Source organism: Marmota marmota, unplaced genomic scaffold (assembly GCF_001458135.2).
Source record: "Marmota marmota marmota unplaced genomic scaffold, marMar, whole genome shotgun sequence".
Classification (NCBI taxonomy): Eukaryota; Metazoa; Chordata; class Mammalia; order Rodentia; family Sciuridae; genus Marmota; species Marmota marmota.
This window is the reverse complement of record NW_026000174.1, coordinates 21564805-21583974: the sequence shown is the minus strand read 5'-3', so window position 1 is coordinate 21583974 and position 19170 is coordinate 21564805. Positions and strand designations below refer to the sequence as shown.

General features: G+C 44.4%; 1 protein-coding gene across 1 annotated transcript in view; it reads right to left on the bottom strand.

The window, feature by feature from the left end:
* The window catches only part of Tub (TUB bipartite transcription factor), a 60810-nt gene extending 51313 nt beyond the window's left edge, over positions 1 to 9497 (bottom strand). The window contains exon 1 of the mRNA XM_048788279.1: positions 9473 to 9497. Within this exon, the coding sequence (XP_048644236.1) occupies positions 9473 to 9480 (8 nt within the window). The 5' untranslated portion in view covers positions 9481 to 9497. The remainder of the gene's footprint in view (positions 1 to 9472) is intronic.
* Between the last annotated feature and the right edge of the window lie 9673 nt (positions 9498 to 19170).

The window sequence follows — 19170 nt, the reverse complement described above, 5'->3', positions numbered from 1 at the left end:
GTTCAGGGAGATCAAGACAACTAGAATTTGATAATCAAAATATCAGAGAAGAGGGAGCTACATAGGGAGGATGAGGAGAAGGAAGAAGAGAAAGAGGAGGGAAAGAGGAGGAGGAGGGAAAAGAGGAGGAGGAGGGAGAGAGGGAGGGAGCAAGAATGCAAGCAGGACTGAGAGGATATGAGAAAGCAGAGCACACATGAGAAAATTACCTAAGGTCAGGGAACAAATCATCAGAGAGGAGTGGGTGGAACAATCCTAGATACTCAGAAGGAAGGGAATAATCTATATTTCCTCTGGCCACCTCCTGACACTCATGGCATTAAGAGTTCTCAGAAGAGAACTACTTTAGTAGGAAGGCCAAGATAGTCTTGGGCTAAAGGTTGCTCTGGGCCTGCCCTATAAAGCCCTACAAAGAAAACCTCAGGAGAGTCAACTAATTCTAAGTGACTTAACTGAACCCAGCCTAACACTATTTAAAGGAATAGAACAAAATCCAGTACCCAGAGATAAAAAGAAATTCACCACATCTTTTAATAAAAAAATTACTAGGCATGAAAAAAAATAAAAGAAAATAGGAACTATAACCAGAAGAAAAATCAATCCCAAAAGTGATACAATAAGAAATATACAGCAGGCATGGTGGTAAGTGCCTGTAATTCCAGCTCTGGTGGGCTAAGGTAGGAGGATCACTTGCCCATCCTGGGCAACAGAGTGAGACTCTTGTCTCAAAAATAAATTAACAAACAAAAAAATTTAAATTAAATCAGGTTAAACAATGAAATTAAATGAAAATTTAAATTTAAAAAATTTAATTTAAAAAACAAAGTGAAATGAAATAAAATAAAAAGAAATATATATATCTGATCTTTGTCCCCAGTTCTTGACATAAAGCTTCTAAAACCCTTGAAATTTTCTAAATAACAGAAGTGTGTGTGTGTGTGTGTGTGTGTGTATGTGTATGTATGGTTTTTTTGTTTTGTTTTGTTTTGTTTTTTTGGTACTTGGGATTAAACTCAGGAGCACTTGACCACTGAGCCATATTCACAGTCTTTTTTTACATTTTTATTCTGAGACAGAATCTCATTAAATTGCTGAGGCTGGCCTCAAACTTTTGATCTTCCTGCCTCAGCCTTCTAAGTCACTGGAATTACAAGTATACATCAGCACACCCAGCTAGGAGTATATTTTTAAAATTCATAAAAAGCCCCTTTTAACTATACCTGGGTTTATTACTAATGCAGTGATTCTTAGTGGGCCCTCAGATGGCTTCAGGATGGGGTCTGGTTCCCAAAGGTACCAACCATTGAAGGTTGGAACTTTCAATCCCACCCCAAGACCACTGGGAGAGAAAAGAGACTGGAGATTGCATTCAACCACCAATGGCCAGTGGTTTAGTCAATAATGCCTATGTAATAGAACCTCCATAAACCCCTAAACAATAGGGGTTGGAAAGCTTCTGGGTTGGTGAACACATCTAGGAGCATGGCAAATGTAAACGGTATACCTTGCTCTGTGCATCTCTTCAATTTGACACTTTCTAAATTGTATCTTTGATAATTACAGGTAGTAGTTAGTAAATGGCTTTCCTAGGTTCTGTGATCCATTCTAGTTTATTTTCATATTTGAGGAGGGGGGCCATGAGAATGCCTAATTTAGGGCCAGTTGGATAAAAGTATAGGAGGCAACCTGGGACTTGTTATTAATACCCGAAACTGGGGTAGTCTTGTGTGACTAAGACTTTTCCTAACCTGTGGGATCTGTACTAACTCCAAGCAGTTAGTGTCAATATTGAATTGAACTGTAGGATGCCCTGTTGGCATCCAGGAAGTTGTCAAATTCATTGCTGATACAGGAAAAAACACACATATTTGGTATTAGAAGAGTCATGGGTAAAAACAATATAAGTAGGAACTTTCCTAAAAATGACACAGATGACAGAATGAGTAAAAATGTGAAAAGAGCTTTTATAAGTTTACTCCATGTACACAATGTAGAGGAAAATACAAATATAATGAAAGAGAAATGGCAGATACAATTAAGACCCAAGTCAAACTTTTAAATGAAAAATACAATACCTATAACAAAAATGTACACTGCATGGAGTTACACACAGCAAAGAAAAGATTAGTTAATTTAAATAATACATAGAAATATTCCAAAATAAAACACAAGAAAAATATTGACAAAAATAAACCGAATTATCAGTGAACCATGGAGCAGAATCAAGCAATCTAGATATATGTAATTAAAGATCCACTGGGGGCATAGAAGGAAGAGGAGAGGAAGAAAAAATATTTGAAGAAATAATATCCAAAATCTTTTCAAATTTCTTGACAGTTATAAACTCACAAATTCAAGGAACTCAAAAGATTTCAAGCAAAGAAACATGAAGATACCTCACAATCAAATTCTTGAAAACCAGTAATAAAGAAAATCGTAAAAGCATACAGAAAAGCATAGGCAGGGCACTGCAAACAGAGGAACAAAGAAAAGAATGGTAAGATACTTCTCACCAGAAACACAGCAAATCAGAAAGTACTGAAAGAAAAACATCCTTTCAATTTAAATTTTATTTATGTTCATAAAATGAAGACAAAATAAAGACCACTTAATACAAGCAAACAGTCTTAATCAGTACTGTAAGAAGTATTACAGTAAGTCCTTCAGAAAAAAGGAAATGATTCTTGATAATTTGGAAATTTGAATATACATATGAAGAATACCAAAAATGGTAAAAAAATATAGGCGCACATGAAGTATTTTTTTTTCTTATACACACACACAAAAAAAAACAAGCAGCCAGGCATAGTGCGCACACCTATAATCCCAGCAGCTCGGAGGCTGAGGCAGGAGAATAGTGAGTACAAACCCAACCTCAGCAAAAGTGAGGTGCTAAGCAACTCAGTGAGACCCTGTCTCTAAATAAAATATAAAATAGGGCTGCATATGTGGCTAAGTGGCTGAATGCCCTTGAGTTCAATCCCTGGTACCCCCAAAAATAAAAATAAAAACAAGCAAATTAAATCTAGTAACATCAAGATTAGACATCTTGACCAACTGGAATCAATCCCAGGAATATAAAATTGATTTATCCTCCAAAAATAAATTAATAGAATATATAATATATTAAGAATAAAGGACAAAAATCACATAATCATCTCAATAGATGCAAAAATAGCATTTGACAAAATTCAACATCTTTTCATGATTAAAAAAAATACTTAACAAGTTAGAATAGAAGGTTTCCTCATCGAGATAAGGATAATCTATGAAAAACCTGTAATTGGCATCATATTAAAGGTGAAAGACTGAATGAATTTCTACCTAAGATCAAATTCTATTTACCATTTTACTGGAGGTTCTAGATAATATAATTAAACAAGAAAATGAAATAAAAGGCATCCAGAGTAGAAAAAAAAAGTAAAACTTTCTGTTCATAGATGATATGATATTGTTTTAGGAAAATCTAAAGTATCTAGCAAAAAACTATTAGAACTAATGAAAAATTCAGCAAGTTTGCAGGATCAACATACAAAATAAGTTATATCTCTATATACTTTCATTGGACAATCCAAAACTGAAATAAAGAAAATAGTTCAATTTACAAGAACATCAAAAAGAATGAAATATTAAGGAATAATTTCATAAAAAGTAGTACAAGGTTGGACATTGAAAACTACAAACTTCTTCTAAAGAAATTTAAGTCATCCTTAATAAATAAAGACATCTGAATTTATGGATTAGACGAGTAAATATTGCTACAATGGCAAGACTCCCTGAATTTATCTACATAACCAATGCAATACTCATCAGAATACCAGCTGTATTCTTCACAGAATTTGACAAGCTGACCTTAAAATTCATTGGGAAAAATCAAGAGACCCAGAATTGCCAAAACAATCTTGAAAAGGAACAAAGTTGGGAACTAACACTTCCAAAATTTACTACAAAACTATAGTAATAAAGACAGTATGGTGTTGGTCTAAAGATGGACATATTGATTGATACAATAGAATTGAGAGCCCTGAGTTGGGGTGGAAGCTCACATTTAATAGTCAATTACTTTTCAATAACATGCCAAAACCATTCAATGGGGTAAAGAAGAGTCTTTTCAACAAATGGTGCTGGGACAATGGAATGTCCACATGCAAAGAATGAGTTTGGACCCAGCTATAGTTTGGATATTGAATGTGAGGTTCGGTGGACCCATAGAAGGAGGAGTCTTTTATCACAGTGGGTATACCCTTAAAGAGGATTGTGAGATCCTGGTCTCTTTTCTCACTTTTGCTTCCTAGCTCCTGAGGTGAGCAGTTTGTTCTACCACATGCTAACCACTCTTGGCATCTGGTATACCCACCAGAGGCCCATAGCAATGGGTCCACCTGATCTTGTACTGGAAACTCCAAAACCATGAGCCAAAATAACCTTTTTCTCTTTATAAGTTAAGTATCTCAGGTATTTCATTGTAACAATAGCAAGTTGACTAACACAGACTCCTACCTCACATCAACACAAAAATTAACTCAAAACGAAATAAACACATAAACTAAATATAAGATTTAAAACTATAAAAGTCTTCAAAGATAATATAGGCAAAAATCTTTGTGATCATGTAATAGGCAATGATTTCTTTCAAAAGGTTTCTTGCAAAGGGCCCTGTCAAGAAAGTGAAGACAACTTCAGAATGGAATAAAATATCTGCAAATTATACATCTACTAAAGGTCTTGTATCTAGAATATATAAAGAATGCTTTCAACTCAATAATAAAAAAGACAACCCAATTAAAAAACAAAGTATTTGAATAGATATTATTCTAAAGAAGATACACAAATGGATTATAAGCATATTAGTTGTTATGATTCATTAGGGAAATATAACTCAAAACCAAAATATAACACCACTTCACACTGACTAGGATGCTTATAATTAAAATTACAAATAACAACTTGCATTGGAAAGGATGTAGATAGAAAAATCAGAATGTAAAAGAGTCTGGCGATTCCTCAGAAGATTGAGCACAGATTGTAAGCATATATATATCCAAGAGAAATGAAAACATATGTACATACAAAAAATGTGAACACAAATACTCATAATAGCATTACTTATAATAGTAAAACGTAGAAACACCCAAATGTTCAACAACTAATGTATGGATAAACAAATGTGGCATATACATGGAATGGAATATTATCAGCAATTATAAAGAAATGAAGTACTGATACACGGTACAATATGGGTAAACCTTGAAAACACTACACTAAGGAAAGAAGATAATCACAAAACACCATATATTTTATTATGACCTTTATATGAAATGTCCAGAATAGACAAATCTCTAAAAACAGAAAATAGAGGAGCAGTTTGCTAGGGCTGGGCTTGGTAGGAAAAAGGAAAAACTGCTAATGTGCATGGTTGTTTTACAGGGAAGGAAAGTAATGAAAGTGTTCAAAAACTGATTGTAGTGATGGTTGCACAACTTGAAATCATGGAATTGTACACTATAAATAGGTGAATTACATCCCAATAAAAATGTTAGTTTTTAATAGGTAATTGGATGTTTAAAGCAAAAACAATAACATCGTATTGTTGGGTTTTTTACACAGAAGCAAAATGCATGATGATAATAGCTCAAAGGAGAAATGGAATTATATTGTTGCAAGGTTCTTATGCTATTCATGATATCATCATCTGAAGAAAGACTGTATAAATTGAAGATATATAAACTTTACAACAACCATAAAAACAAATAGAAACATTAAAAAGTTATGGCTAATAAGATAAAAGTGAAAGATAAAATAGAATCATAAAGAAATAGCTAATCCCAAAGAAAGCAAGAAAAGTGGCAAGGGACGGCGGGGGGCGGGGGGTGATAGGTGGAACAAATAGAATACTGATAGCAAGATGGTGGGAGTAAACTCAAGTCTATTGATAATAATAGTAAGTTTAGACTATCTAAACACTCCAATACCAAATCTATCAGACTGGATAAAAATGACACAATTAAATGCAGTCTAAAATAAAACTACTTCCAATATAAAAGTGAGGCTCAGAGTAAAAGGATGAAAAGATATGCCATGCAAACAGTCATCAACAGAAATCCAGAGTGATTATATTAATATCAGACCAAGTAGACCTCAAAACAATTTTTTTTTACCAGGGATAAAGAAGACATTTTATATTGGTGAACAGGTGAACTCCTTGAAAGCACATAATAATCCTAAATGTTTGGGCACCTAAGAAGGAACTTCAGTACATGAGCTACAAAAACTAAAAAATAGAAACTAAGGAAAAGGTCTGGGGAGCAGTTCTAGTCTTCAGCTTAGAGATGGAAGTGGACGCTATGGTCATTGATGGGATCACCAGAAACCCAGGTAAGGGAGAAAAGAGATGAAGATAGAAAAAGAATTCTCACAAAGACTAAGAAATCAATATAGGAGAGAGCAAACAAGAAGTAGGGTCATGGAAGACAAGGGAAGAGCATACCAAAGTCAGGGTGTGTTCCATGTCAAGTGTGGCTGGGAGGTAGAGGAGGAACTGAGAGGCTTCAGCTGGATTTATATGAGTCATTGGCATGAGCTGCATGGGTGGTGAAGTGGAGGCAGAAGCCAGGCTGTAGTGGACTGAGGACTCAGCAGGAGCTGAGGAAGTGGAGATGACAGACATGATGTTGGTTTCAATAGATGAAAAAGAACAGGAGAGAGGAAGGGTTGTAAAGTCAAGAAATTTGGGGTTGTTTTTTAAACTAGGTTACAGTGGAAGATGCCAGGAGAGTGAGGACACAAAGGTAAACAGGGAGGGATGAAGGGAGAGAAGGAGGGAGGGATAAGCAACAGAGCAAGGTACTGGGGTGGGGGCAGGATATAGGAAGGATTATTAGATCCCCGGTGAAGAGTCTAACCAGAAGAGGAACACCTATTTCTCAATATGATGGGGGCCAGGGGCATAGATGGGCACAGATGGGTAAGTCTGGAGCACAGGCAGAGGTTAAAGAAGCTTCCTTCTGAAAAGTTTTCTTTTCTCGGTGAAATCAGAGTCTAGGTTGACTGCTGAGAACGAGTTGGGGAGCTGTGGTGTGAAAAAGTCAAGGGTCATGTGAGAGCTCTGAAGTGGCTGTGGGGTTGGAATAAGCCTGAGCAGCAGGTCTGCTGGCAGCTCCACTGAGGACTGTAGACCATGAATTTGAACCAGTGTAGTCCACAAAGGGGTCCCCTCACCCCTCTACACCAGTACTAGAGAAGGCAGACCATTCCCACACTCTAAGGTTGGGGTGGATGCCTAAGGGGACAGACGGCAAATGGTGAGCAGCTGCAGAGACAAGCTATAGGGTTCAGATAGGATTGAAGCGAGGAGAAAAACTGGGGGTGAAGGTCTTTCTGAGCTGACACAGTAGCAATGAGGGGGAAGAGACTGCATAGGAGGTACAAAAAGACTAAGATTTTAGAGTTTCAACAAGATGCTGGAAATGGGTTGATAAAATGAAGGTGGCATTTAACAAGTTGAAGACAGGAGTCTCAGAGGTTGGGGTATGGAGGCAACGTCCTCATGGTCATGGAAGTGCCTGGTATGGTGGTAAAACCTAGATCAAACACCACAAGCCAAGAGTCCAGTCGTCTTGCTTCACCATATCCCTAAGGACCATATAACTTTGCCTTCAATTACAACTATTCCCAACCTATACTGATGTGCCCCTATAATTCAGCCCTCAAATCTGAGGCTGTTTGAGTTCTCCTCAATTCCTTTGTCCATCTATTTACAGCTCTGTATGCCCACACAGAATAGGTCACCAAGAGTGAAATGGCATGCTTGTTGGTACCATCTTGAATTCAGCAGTTTTGCCTGACATTAAGGGCTACTAGAAGAGCCTTTCAACATGGAAGACCCAGAGTGGTACTAGAGGCTCTGGATAAAGTAGGGAGGTAGCAACTTTCAGAAATACACCAGCCCGGAAACCCAGTATGGCCCAGGGATCCCTATCATCCAGCATAAGCTTTAGATATACAGTCCACATGATGCACTGGGCCTCCATTTACATAAGTCAAAGTTATGGCCAAAGGGCCACTTGCTCCCAGTAAGCCTCTTGATTCCCAAGTGAGGCAGGCTCCCTCATCTTTACCACACATAAAAAAAAAACAAACCCTAAGCAGGTGGCCTGAGTTCTAGTTCTAACTCTACCATGAACCTGCAGTGTGACTTTGCCTTGAAGCCTCAGTTTTCTCTATTAAACAAAGGGTTGGATGTAAGATCTCAAAGACTCTTGAAGACTTGACACAGCCTATGGGTTAGCAGATACAGGAAAAAGACTCATCATCTCACATCATTCAAACTGCACCTGCTGCAAAAGACAAATGAGCTAAAATCTTCAAGTCTCATTAGAGCTCTCTCTCTAAAGTACACTACTAATACCTCCTCTCCTCCCCAAGACCTCTGCACCAGGTTCAAGTGATAAACTTGACCACCACATTTTTCTCTTCATGAGATGTTCTTTAGGCTTAAAAAACCAATCTGGTCTGAGGTTGTGTGTAGAAAAAAAGAGATACAGGGTCACACCTGAGACCTATGGTTCTCCACAGAGTTTCCCTTTTAGGCTACCATCATCACAAATCCCATCAGTGTTCCAGGACTGACAACCTTGGGCGGGGGGCCAAACCAGAGCCCTAGGTGTCCCCTATTTCTTTGTCTGGACCTCGAAGGGCAGGCTGATCCTCCAGGTGCTGTGTACCCTAGTGGCCACTCCACAGAGGGAGGGAATTCCATTACCTTGCCTCATCTGTACATAGGGACGGGCCTCTCCTTCCCAGGACTGCTATTTTTGACCATCCCAATGGGCCAAGAAATACATCCTAAGAACCCCAACATCAATAAATTACAAATAAGGTCCTGTTCAGGAGCCCTGGGAAAGACCCAACTTCTGTCCTCAGAAGACAGGCCTGGGGATGCCACCTAGAGACAAGGCATATCCAGACCTGGGTACTTGGATAATGAGGCTGGATGTTCCCGCACCATGATCTCCTCAGTGGTTTGGGGCCATAGCCTGATCACATGTGAAAGACACCCTCTCCTCAGGTGGGCCTGGCTGAGAGTCCTAGGACAGACTGGTGAAGAGAGCCCATACCTCTGGGCCTCTGGTCAGCACCACCTGGCTGGAGTCAGGGCATAGGAGCACAGGAGGATCTGAGAGGAACTAACCAAGCCCACAACAGCCACCCTAAGTGCAGACTTTGCCTAGTGGTTGCACCCTTCCCTAACCCCATGTCACACACATACCCCAGCTCATATGGGGTCCACAGCCATCAAGCCACCCACTCCCTCCCCATACCTCCCTTCACAATCCCCTGAAGATGATCCTCCCTTCCCTCCTTCCCTGACAGCTCACCCAGCGATCTCCCTTCCTTCCTTCCAGTACTTCCTCCTGGTTGTTCTCCTGAGAAGGAAAAGAAGGGGTGATTCTCCACACCTTTGCAGCCTCACCTCATCATCCCCACCTGTTGTCTGGGCACAGTGTGATCACTCAAGGCCTCCTTCAGTGCCCTGGTCTCAGCTGCCTCAGGACGTGAGTTCAGTGACGAATTGGGGTGGAGGGACTTCCACAGGGTGCTCCCTCTGAGCCCAGCACAGCAGGCAGGCAGGCCAGAATGAGGGCGCGAATGGCTGGAGCGGTGGAAATGAAGTGTGGGGTGGGGGTGGGGGCAGGAAGAGACTGGAAGGAGGAGCCCGCCAGAAGAGGCATGGAGGCAGGACTGTGGAGCAGCCAGATGACTTGAAACAAGGGGGAGAGGCCTTTACTCCAGTGGTGAGGATCCCCTGAGATCCTGGGCAGATTCTGAAGTAATGAGGCCACCCTGATCACCAGTCTAGAGCCTCAGGGGCTTGGGGATAAAGGCAGGGAGCCCCTTATGGTGAGCAGGGAGAAGCACCTGGGGGCAGAGGAGGCTTTGGAACTGCAAAGGGAAGGGTGGGTAGCTGGAGTTAATGCAGGGGTGGGGTTCACGGGCTAAAGGTAGGAGGGTGTTGAGTGCTTACCGATCTCTTCGGTGGCCCCGTTTCAGGGGCCCAGGTTTCCTGTGCTGCTTTGAATGCCGAGATCCCATGGGCTGGGGAATGCCTCCTGGGGACAAAATCCCTGTCTCGGCAAAAGAGTGCAAACCCAGAAAGAAGATAAAGTTGTCCTAGCCCCCATGGTGGCCAGAGGATGAAGTACTTGGGGGATGGTCCTGCTTCAGGCTGCACTTGAAGACCTGGTGCCTGTTGAAATGCCTTGTATTCAGCTTAGGACTGAAGCCAGCACAAGCCCACTCAGGTGTCTCCCTTCATCACCGTGGCAACAGTCAGACTAACAACCACCATCACTGATTAATTAGGACATGGAAACCTGTCTGCTGTTCTTGTCCCCCTCCCAAACCCTTCAGGACTAGATTGAATCCTCAAGGTCTCATCAGCCATGCCACACAGGGACAGCCAAATGCTAGTTTCCATGGCAACACGGAGACCATGTATCCTTGCTTCTGCAGGTTACTATGGCAACCCATGCAGAGCTAAGTGCACTGAGGACAAAGGCCTAGTTTGGAGGAACCACAACCAGAGGACACATTCTCTGTTGCCCTCTCTGTAGGGAGCTCTGTGCTGTGTAGGGGTCAGGCTCTGTGCTGGGGGTACACACACGGTGCCTTTTAGAGGCTGATGGGGGATCTAGGACTTGTTTGTCAGCATGCTCAGACTCCTGTCTCCTCTCCATCAAAAAGTGAACCTGGGTGATCTCATCCCCTCTCACAGGGCTTCACCTCCCCCAACCCTTACACTGAGAACATCCAAGACATCCAAGATAAGGCATGGTGGGCCCAGCCCTCTCTGGCTGTTCTCTGGACACAGTACTCTGGATGGTCCCATGGCACCTCACACTGAAGAATGCAGTTTTGGACTTCCTGCGAGTCTGACCATTAATTTTGTATCTTCTGTTTCTGGGACAGTACTCTCATTGTCTTCAGAACACAGTCTGTCAGCCGAGATAATACTACAGGTGGCAAAATCAGGTTCCAAGGGAGGAGGGTTGGAACTAAGACAGAACCAGGTTTCCCAATACTGCACAGAATCACCGAACATGGGCAGCTTCCAGGTGAGGCAGGGTATGTGTGCTTGCACTTGGAATTGAAGATCCCAACCCTCTGTCTCTCCAACTCTCTCTCTCAGGTGTCTTCTGTCCTGCTGCAGCCATAATGGATCCTTCCAGTAAATGGGCCTCTCAAAGTTGATGCTCAGGCCAGCACTTTCTCAAGTTCTCCTTGGTCCTTTCCTGCTCAAGCTCTCAAGTTTATACATTGGTCCATAGGGTTAGACCAGGAGAATAGGATGTTCTTTGGGTAGGGTGCCTGTGCTAACAGACTGTACAGCACAGCAGGAGCCCTTCAGTGAGACCCACCCTCTGCAGGAAGCTGCTTAGGCACCCGTGTCTACTTCAGCAAATCACTCCCTGTCACAAACAGATCATCACATTTCTTCTTTCAGCCACATGCTGTCCTCTTCCTGGGAGGAATTCAGGCAGATGTAATTTTCTCCACCTCCGTACACATCCAGTGATGCTTCAGCTTCCTTTTAGATTAGCATGTCAGGAGCACTGTCGGATGTGCCTGCTCTGCCTTGGCTGGATGTGATTATAAGAGTGGAGCAAGACCAGCATGTTCTGCCCCCAGAGCAGTTACCATGGCAACCTCAGGCCTTCTTTGAGGTGTGTGAAGGCTAAATCAGAGTCCAGAGAGATGAAGTTGGGAATGGGCAGTAGGGAAAACCCTGGAGGGGGTCCTTTTGGTCCCTTGCTACCCTGGGCCCCTGCTCAGAGAGAAGCTGAACCACTCTACCCAAGGCAGTAGGCATGAGAGATGAAGGGAGCTGCTGGGTCAGGGCCCAGACAGAGTGAGGGCGGCAGGGCCAGGGCTAGGTATTCTGGATAAAGCACTCACCTGATGTAGAATTTAAGGACATGTCCAAAAATTCAGTGGGAGAGATATAATTTAAAAATGTTCATGATAAACAAAAAGATTAACATTCTAAACAAAGGAAGGATATGATATGACAGGGTTGAAATTGGGAAGAAGCAAGTGAGGTCAAGGCCTGCAAGTACAGGGCTGTGTCCTGCCTGTGTTAAAATTTTGATTTTGTTATGGATGCATTTGAATTATTCTGATTTTTTAAAAAGACTGCATTTGAAATATTACTTATCTTGATTACTGAGCTTTTTGGAGGCCCCTTACATTTTGCACTGGAAGTAAATGCTTCCCTTGCCTCACCTACTCTGAGCCCTAGAAGCAGGGGACAGTCTGAGTCAGGGGCAGGGGGAATGCTGATACAGTTGAAAATGTATGTCAAGGAGCCAGGAGGTTGGTTCATGTCTGATAAAATGCAGGGATTCCTCTCAGTTCTGAGAGTATCCGATTCATATTTCACATGACTCTGCAACATGAAGACTGGGAGGCACAGGTGCCTAGCAAGCACAAGGGCCCCCTACACACCAGGTGACAGTGACTCATCAGGTGGCTCCCATCTCCTGCCCTCCCTCAGGCTGTCTGTGAAGGGTGGGGGGAGGAAGAGGGAGGGGAGTGAAGGGGGCGGGCTGGCAGGGAAGAAGCTGGCAGTCTCTGAGATCAGGAATGGCAGATTAGCTGTAATTGCCTGAAGCTGAGATGCTGTTGATAAATGTTACTAATAATCAACCTTCAGATCTGACACCCAGTTCAGGCTGGGATTACTGTTTTGAATGGAAATCGAACCCAAACCAGTAATTACCCTGGTAAGTGATGCCATTTTTACTCTAGAGCCTGTTCTAGGCAGGAAAATGGCACCTGCATGTCAGTGGAAGACACCTTTCTGGGTTTACATTCAAGAACACAAGCTAGCATAGGCTCATCCAACTGAACAGGACACAGCCAACAGGAATACCTACACTTCTTCCTAGGACCTGCTGTGCACAAGGGAACCTACTCACCATCTGCAGTCTCCAAGCACAGTCCAACCTCAGGCCTCACTCCCATTGTCATCCTCCTTGGGCTGGGTGGAGATCCCTTGTTGACATTGCCCCAAGCTGTCAGAGCAGTTGCTTTGATGGAGGTGTGGCTGCTTCCCAACACAACAGCAACCCTCCAAGCCTATGTCTGGAACCCTTGGACAGCCATATATCCTGTTAGACTGGGAAGACAAAGCCCTGGAGCCCATACCAGTTCTTATTTCTGGTCCCTGTTTGCTCCTGACTTCAAACTAGGGCCCAGTAAGCCTAAAAACTGTACCTGGAAATAAGCAGCATTCTTTGGGCCCGGACTGCCCCAGAGCCCCTCACAGCAGATTATTTTAGCCCAGACCTCCCTGGGTCTCCTTGGTGCCTCTCATTTTGTTTATGGAATCCCTAAAATGCTGGCACCACCAGAATCAGGCCAGAGGCTGCTCCTGTCTCTGAACTGACCCCTCCCCAGGATACACTCATGCTTGGGTCCTTCTCCCTGGCTTCCCACAGGGTAGATGGATTATAAAAGAACATTCACTAGACAACAAAGGTGATATGACCAGGGATGGCAACACTCTCTCCTGTTCACATATCATTCACCACCAAACACTTTCTACCCTCTTTGCTGCACCAGGCCTGTACTGGGCAAGGGGCCCACAGCAGAACAGAAGTCCCTGTTCTCAGAGCATAGTGGGGGAGCACCAGTAAGCAAAAAATTGCAACTGCAGATAGGCATTGGTGGCCCCTTCCAACCAGGTAAAAATACCCTGAAAAATAGTCTGGGTATGTTGATGTGCTGACTTAGGGGGCAGAGAGAACTAGTCAGGCCCATAGGATTCAGAGTGTGTAACCTCAGCCTTTCAAGGCTACACCTGGACCTGTGAACATGGCAAGTGTCAGAACACCCAGCACAAGGAGCAGACACCTCAAGCCCGCCACCTAGTGGCAGAATAGCAGGAATGCAGAAGCAACGTCTTCAGGCCCCTTAGTTTCCCTCTGCTCCTGCCCAGTCCCTGAAATGGCCTGCCAGAACTCAGATGGGCAAAGGGGAATCAAGAAAGAGAGTTAATTTTGTTTGAAAAGTATAGGGCCTGGGGCTGGGATTGTGGCTCAGCGGTAGAGTGCTCGCCTAGCATGCGCGGGGCCCTGGGTTTGACCCTCAGCACCACATAAAAATAAATGGAATAAAGGAATTGTGTCCAACTTCTAAAAAAAATAAATCAAAAATAAATTTTAAAAAAAGAAAAGTATAGGGCCTGGAGGAAAAGGGACAATGGGCCCCAGGGTCTGGAACTGCAGGGCAAGGGGCACGGGAGGGACCTAGCCTCTGGCGCTCCCAGTTCCCCTCCAGGGCACACTGGTGCCCTCAAATTATCTCCTCACTCTGCAGTTGTCATCAGCCCGGGCCTTGCCCACAGAAGTAAAAGGAAAACTGTGCCCAGAACTGGACTGCTTAAACCTTACAGATGCCATGAGAGATGTGGGGGTCCCAGAGAACCTGTGCTCACCATCCGTGAACTCACCTGGCTCCTGTGGCCTAGGAAGAGGATCCCTTACAACTTGGAGTCAGGCAAGGGTCCTCCTCCAGCCCTCAGTAGAGGTTCTGGAATTGGGTTCTAGTATGTTTGCTGCCCCATTCATTTTTTCCTCTTGCTAGCAAGGAGTCTCCTGATGTAAGACAAGCAGTCCCTAAAGTGATGTTCCCAGGCAGGGAGAGCACTCAGCGTGGGGTGTGCCAGATGTGTGGAGGATGCACCAGGAGAAGGGAGAGAAAGTACAGGTATAGGGGTGGGAAAAGACAAGGGAGACTGTAGCAGGGCAGCACTCAGAAATACCTCACAGAGTCCACATTTATCTTAAAAAGCCAGAGACTACATATTTCAGGCTTATAAACCATATACAACTCCAAGGTTATAGAGAAAAAATAGCCATAGGCAATATTTGAACAAATAAATATGAAAAATATTTATAAGTAAGCTATTTACAAAAACAGGCTGCCAGTTCACTGATCTAGCACAAATACTGCCCTCTTCCCACTGGACCAATGAGACCACAGACCAGTAATAGCCTCACCCTAACCACTGCCAACAAAGACCAGGTGCTGCCTCTTACTAAGGCTTGGGGTGGGGTGGGGTGGAGTGGAGGCTGGGGTATGCCAGGCATAGAGGTTAGGGTCTGGATAAGGAATGTAAGAGTGACCAGAAGCTTGGCCAGTCCTGCCCTCCTCATCCTTGCCCCCAAGCACTCAAATCAGGGACACTCACCTGCAATGGGAGGCTATGTGTTGTTGCTGCTACTCCCCCTCCTTCCCTTGGGGGGTCTCTCTCCGTCTGGCTGCTGTCCCTCCAGCCCCTTCCCGACCAGAAAACCTCCAGAGCCAGGCAGGGGGATGGTACTGAACTGCCCCAAGGACAAGCTACCAGACAGATGACACCCCAAAGGAGAGGTGGCATGAGGGGGGAGGAGGTGTAACACAGCACCCAGAGACAGGGGCTGAGATGAGGCCAGGCTGTATCTGACCCCTGCCCAAGAGGCTGGGCCCCGTGAGGCTGGGCCCCTCTGGCCCTTACCCTGACCCCAGAACACAGGCAGGGCCTGAGCCAGCCTCCCGCCACAGCCCCTATCCCCCACAGGTGGCGCCGCAATAAGAAGATAGCCAGTCTCCTGCTTAGGCTCTCCAGTTACATTAAAAGTGAGACTGAGGAAGATGGTATCCAGGCCGCACGGTGGCAGCGTGGGCTCATACAACATTGATGCGGCCCGGACTGCCCCCAGAGCCCCTCATAGCAGACACTATGCTCCAGAGCCCTTCACAGCAGCTCTCTCAGCTCCTTTGGGAAGGGCCTGGTGGGCAGAGCAGGGTCCTCCACCCTGCAGTTTACTGCCTACGGTCCCACAGGGACTATTTAGCCCAGCAATCTAAGCAGTTCCCTCTGGTGCTTTGGGACCTTGCTTGGCCGACCAGCACTTTTAGAGAACACCAGCAGTAGAAGAAAAGTTGGCTGTTCGAGCAAGCTCCTGTCCCTCATCATATCTAGCCTTGGGCAGGGAAGGGCAGTGTATCCATCCCCCACTTTCCAATCCCACCCTCTCCCCCACTTAGTGCAGGGGCAAAAGAGGGAGGGAGCTGGCCAGTCTCTCACTACATACACCCTCAATTCTCCCTACACACCTGCTTCCACTTAGAAATACACCAATAGCACACATTCACATGGTCACTCCGGGTGGCACACACAGCCTCATCCCAAAGGTCCACAAACTCATCAAACTCAGTGTACTCAGAGTACACACACCTCAGATGTACCTTTCCCGGTACACACACTCAGATGCACACACAGATGTAAATACTCATAAAAGCCTTTCCCCGAGGAGCCCAACTTCTCACTGTGACTGCCTTCTGACAACTGGAGATAGAGGGGGAATACACTCAGAATGTCAGGCTGTGCACGGAGGGGGCAGGTGCCCCCTTGATAAATTGTGACATTTCTGGCATGGTGTTCAGTTGATCTGCAGTGCCAGAGGGGGCATGGAGGAGTAGCTAGGTTGGGATCCAGTCTGCTGAATGTGACTTTGTAAAGAGATAATCTTGGGTCACCATTACCCTGGTGCCAGTCCTCCCTGACTCCAGAGACTCCCCAGACAATGGGATCTCATCCCCCTGACCTGAGCTCTGTGCCCCTCATTCTGACACTTAAATTCCCATTTTCTTGCATTATTTACCTGCAGAAATCTGTCTGTTGGGGCAATAGCATGAACAGGCTGTTCCCTAAAGTCAGCTGATTTCCGAGTAAAATCTAACACACCACCCTTAGAGTTTTCTTTGTTCATCTCCAATAAGAAGACCAGGATACCTGCCCAAAGCTGACCAGGGAGGCTGATTGGGAACACACTCCTAAATCCCAAAATTTAACTGCTGTATTTTTATGAGAGTCAAAACTGCTCAGGATAAACAGCAAAGGAGACAGATCCGTATCTCCTGCTCACTGCCCTTTAAAATTAAGCCTCATTGAACCAATGTACCACCACTCCCATTTGCCCACCCAGTCCCATGGTCTTGGTCCTAAAAATCCATCTGAAGAGAAGCACCTGTACTCCAAAGGCTCTGAAGTACCACAGGGCCTCCAGCCACCTCTGGGGGCCTCTCCTGCCGGTAACCTCTGAGCTAGCACTGTAATGGCAAGGATCTTCGAGCCCAGCCTGTCCTATCTTTGTCCCTCCTCTTTGGCCTTTCCAATCACAGAACACATAGTGAGGCCACAGGTCATGTACTCAGAGAACATCAGAACAAACAATGTACTTCGTCAATTTGTCTAGCCTATTCAACTTCAGAGGAAACAGGCTCCCTCAAAACCAAAGACTTGCTCAGAGCCAGAATCAAATGCTAGACCCCTGACTCCCTTACTAGTCAGTTCTCCTTCCAAGATATCTTCCTGCTTCATTAAACCAAGTGCACGTAAAAGCCTCATCACTTCATCTCCAAATAAGCTGCTTGTGAGCCCAAGTGCCAAAGTGCTCCCAGGCTTGTTCTGCTGCTTTACAGTCCCCTCAGGCTCCTCTGCTGATACTGACTCTCCAGCAATGAGAGGGAGCTGGGCTCATCCTTATGTCTTTCTGTGGTGGTCTCTCAATAGCTATGTATGGGTCCAAGTCTTATGAACAGAGGGTCTGTTTCAGTGTCCTGATCTACAGCTCTCTCCCTGTCCCTCACTAAGGAGTTGAGCCTTGTCATCCATACCTCAGGCATTGGCAAGGTTCCCAAACCCTGGGTCTCCATCTGACCCTGCTTCTCATCCCTGGCCTGGGGGCCCTACTACTGTGCTCCTCTCACCCATCTCAACATGTTCTCATGCATTTTCAAACCCTGGACCACTTTCCAAAATGTAGTCCCCATATTCTCAGCCTTCTCCCCTTCCTGCCCACGCTCCACACAGAATTTCCTTGGGGAAAGGCCTGCCTGAATCACCACCCCTCTCTCTGTATCTAAAAACAGCCTAACTTTCAGATTTAACCGGAAAAGTCGTGGTATTCGTGGGTATACCCTGTCATGTGCCAGGTAATAATGACAATAGCTACCAATCAAATAACACTCATTATGTGCCAGACACTGTCTTAAGTACTCTGCATTTATTAAGCTTTGCACCTGGTCACTCATCTAATCCTTAAAACATGCTGTGAGACACATCATCTCCATTTTAAAGATGAGGAAATGGAGGCTTACAGCAGTTAAGCAGCTTTTCCAAGGTCGCACATGCTCTGTGCAATAACCTGAACACTGTGAAGGAACAACTTTCTGGAACACTAGAAAGCAGACGCAGAACCACTGTTACAACATCTCTGAACTCCACCAACTCCTCCTACCACAGCCCTACCTCTGGCCAAAAGTATGTGGCCTTGCTGGTGCCAAATCAGGTTCAAGAACCTGGTGAACCCATTTTTAGAGAACAGGAGCACATATTTTGTTAGTGCTCATTTCTCCCAAGATGGTAAACTCAGCCTTAGTACAAAAGGGCAACTTTTACCATCAGAATTTGTCTACTTCCTCAACTTGAAAGAAACTGGCCTGCACAAGGAGTGCACCATCAACTGTGCACCCTATTTGAAAAACCAAGAGGCCAAGGAAAGCTATACCAAGGTATGTTGTAGGTCAGTGTGATTCCCTTGTCACCAATAAGCTCCAGGCTAATTAAATCTCAAGCTTTACTTCACCTAATCCTGTAGTGGCTGTGTGTGGTCACTTTCTGCTAATTCACAGCCCACCTGAAAAGGTCCACAAGCAGTATTTCATTCAATTCTCACAGAGGCCTTTCATTTTAAGTAACATCATCACCCCCATTTTATAGGTGGGGAAACTGAGACTATAGATGAACAATTTGATATACTTCTAAATTGTTTGATCTTTGTTTCTTTTCTTTTCACAAGTGAAAAATGATTTTTTAAATCAACAAAGTAATAAGATTGTCTCTTACTGTCCCACATTTACTCAGCTAATAAGAGGTGTAGCTGAGATGTGTACAGATCTAATACCTAGATTCAGGTTCTAGTGTCCCTTTGTGCCATCTCAGGGGTCCACTTTCTCAGCAGTCTCAGCCTTCCCTAGACATGTGTCATGTCATGTTCATAAAAACAGAAAGTAGATTGCTTTCTTATTCAAAACTTAACTACAAAACTACAGTAATCAAAA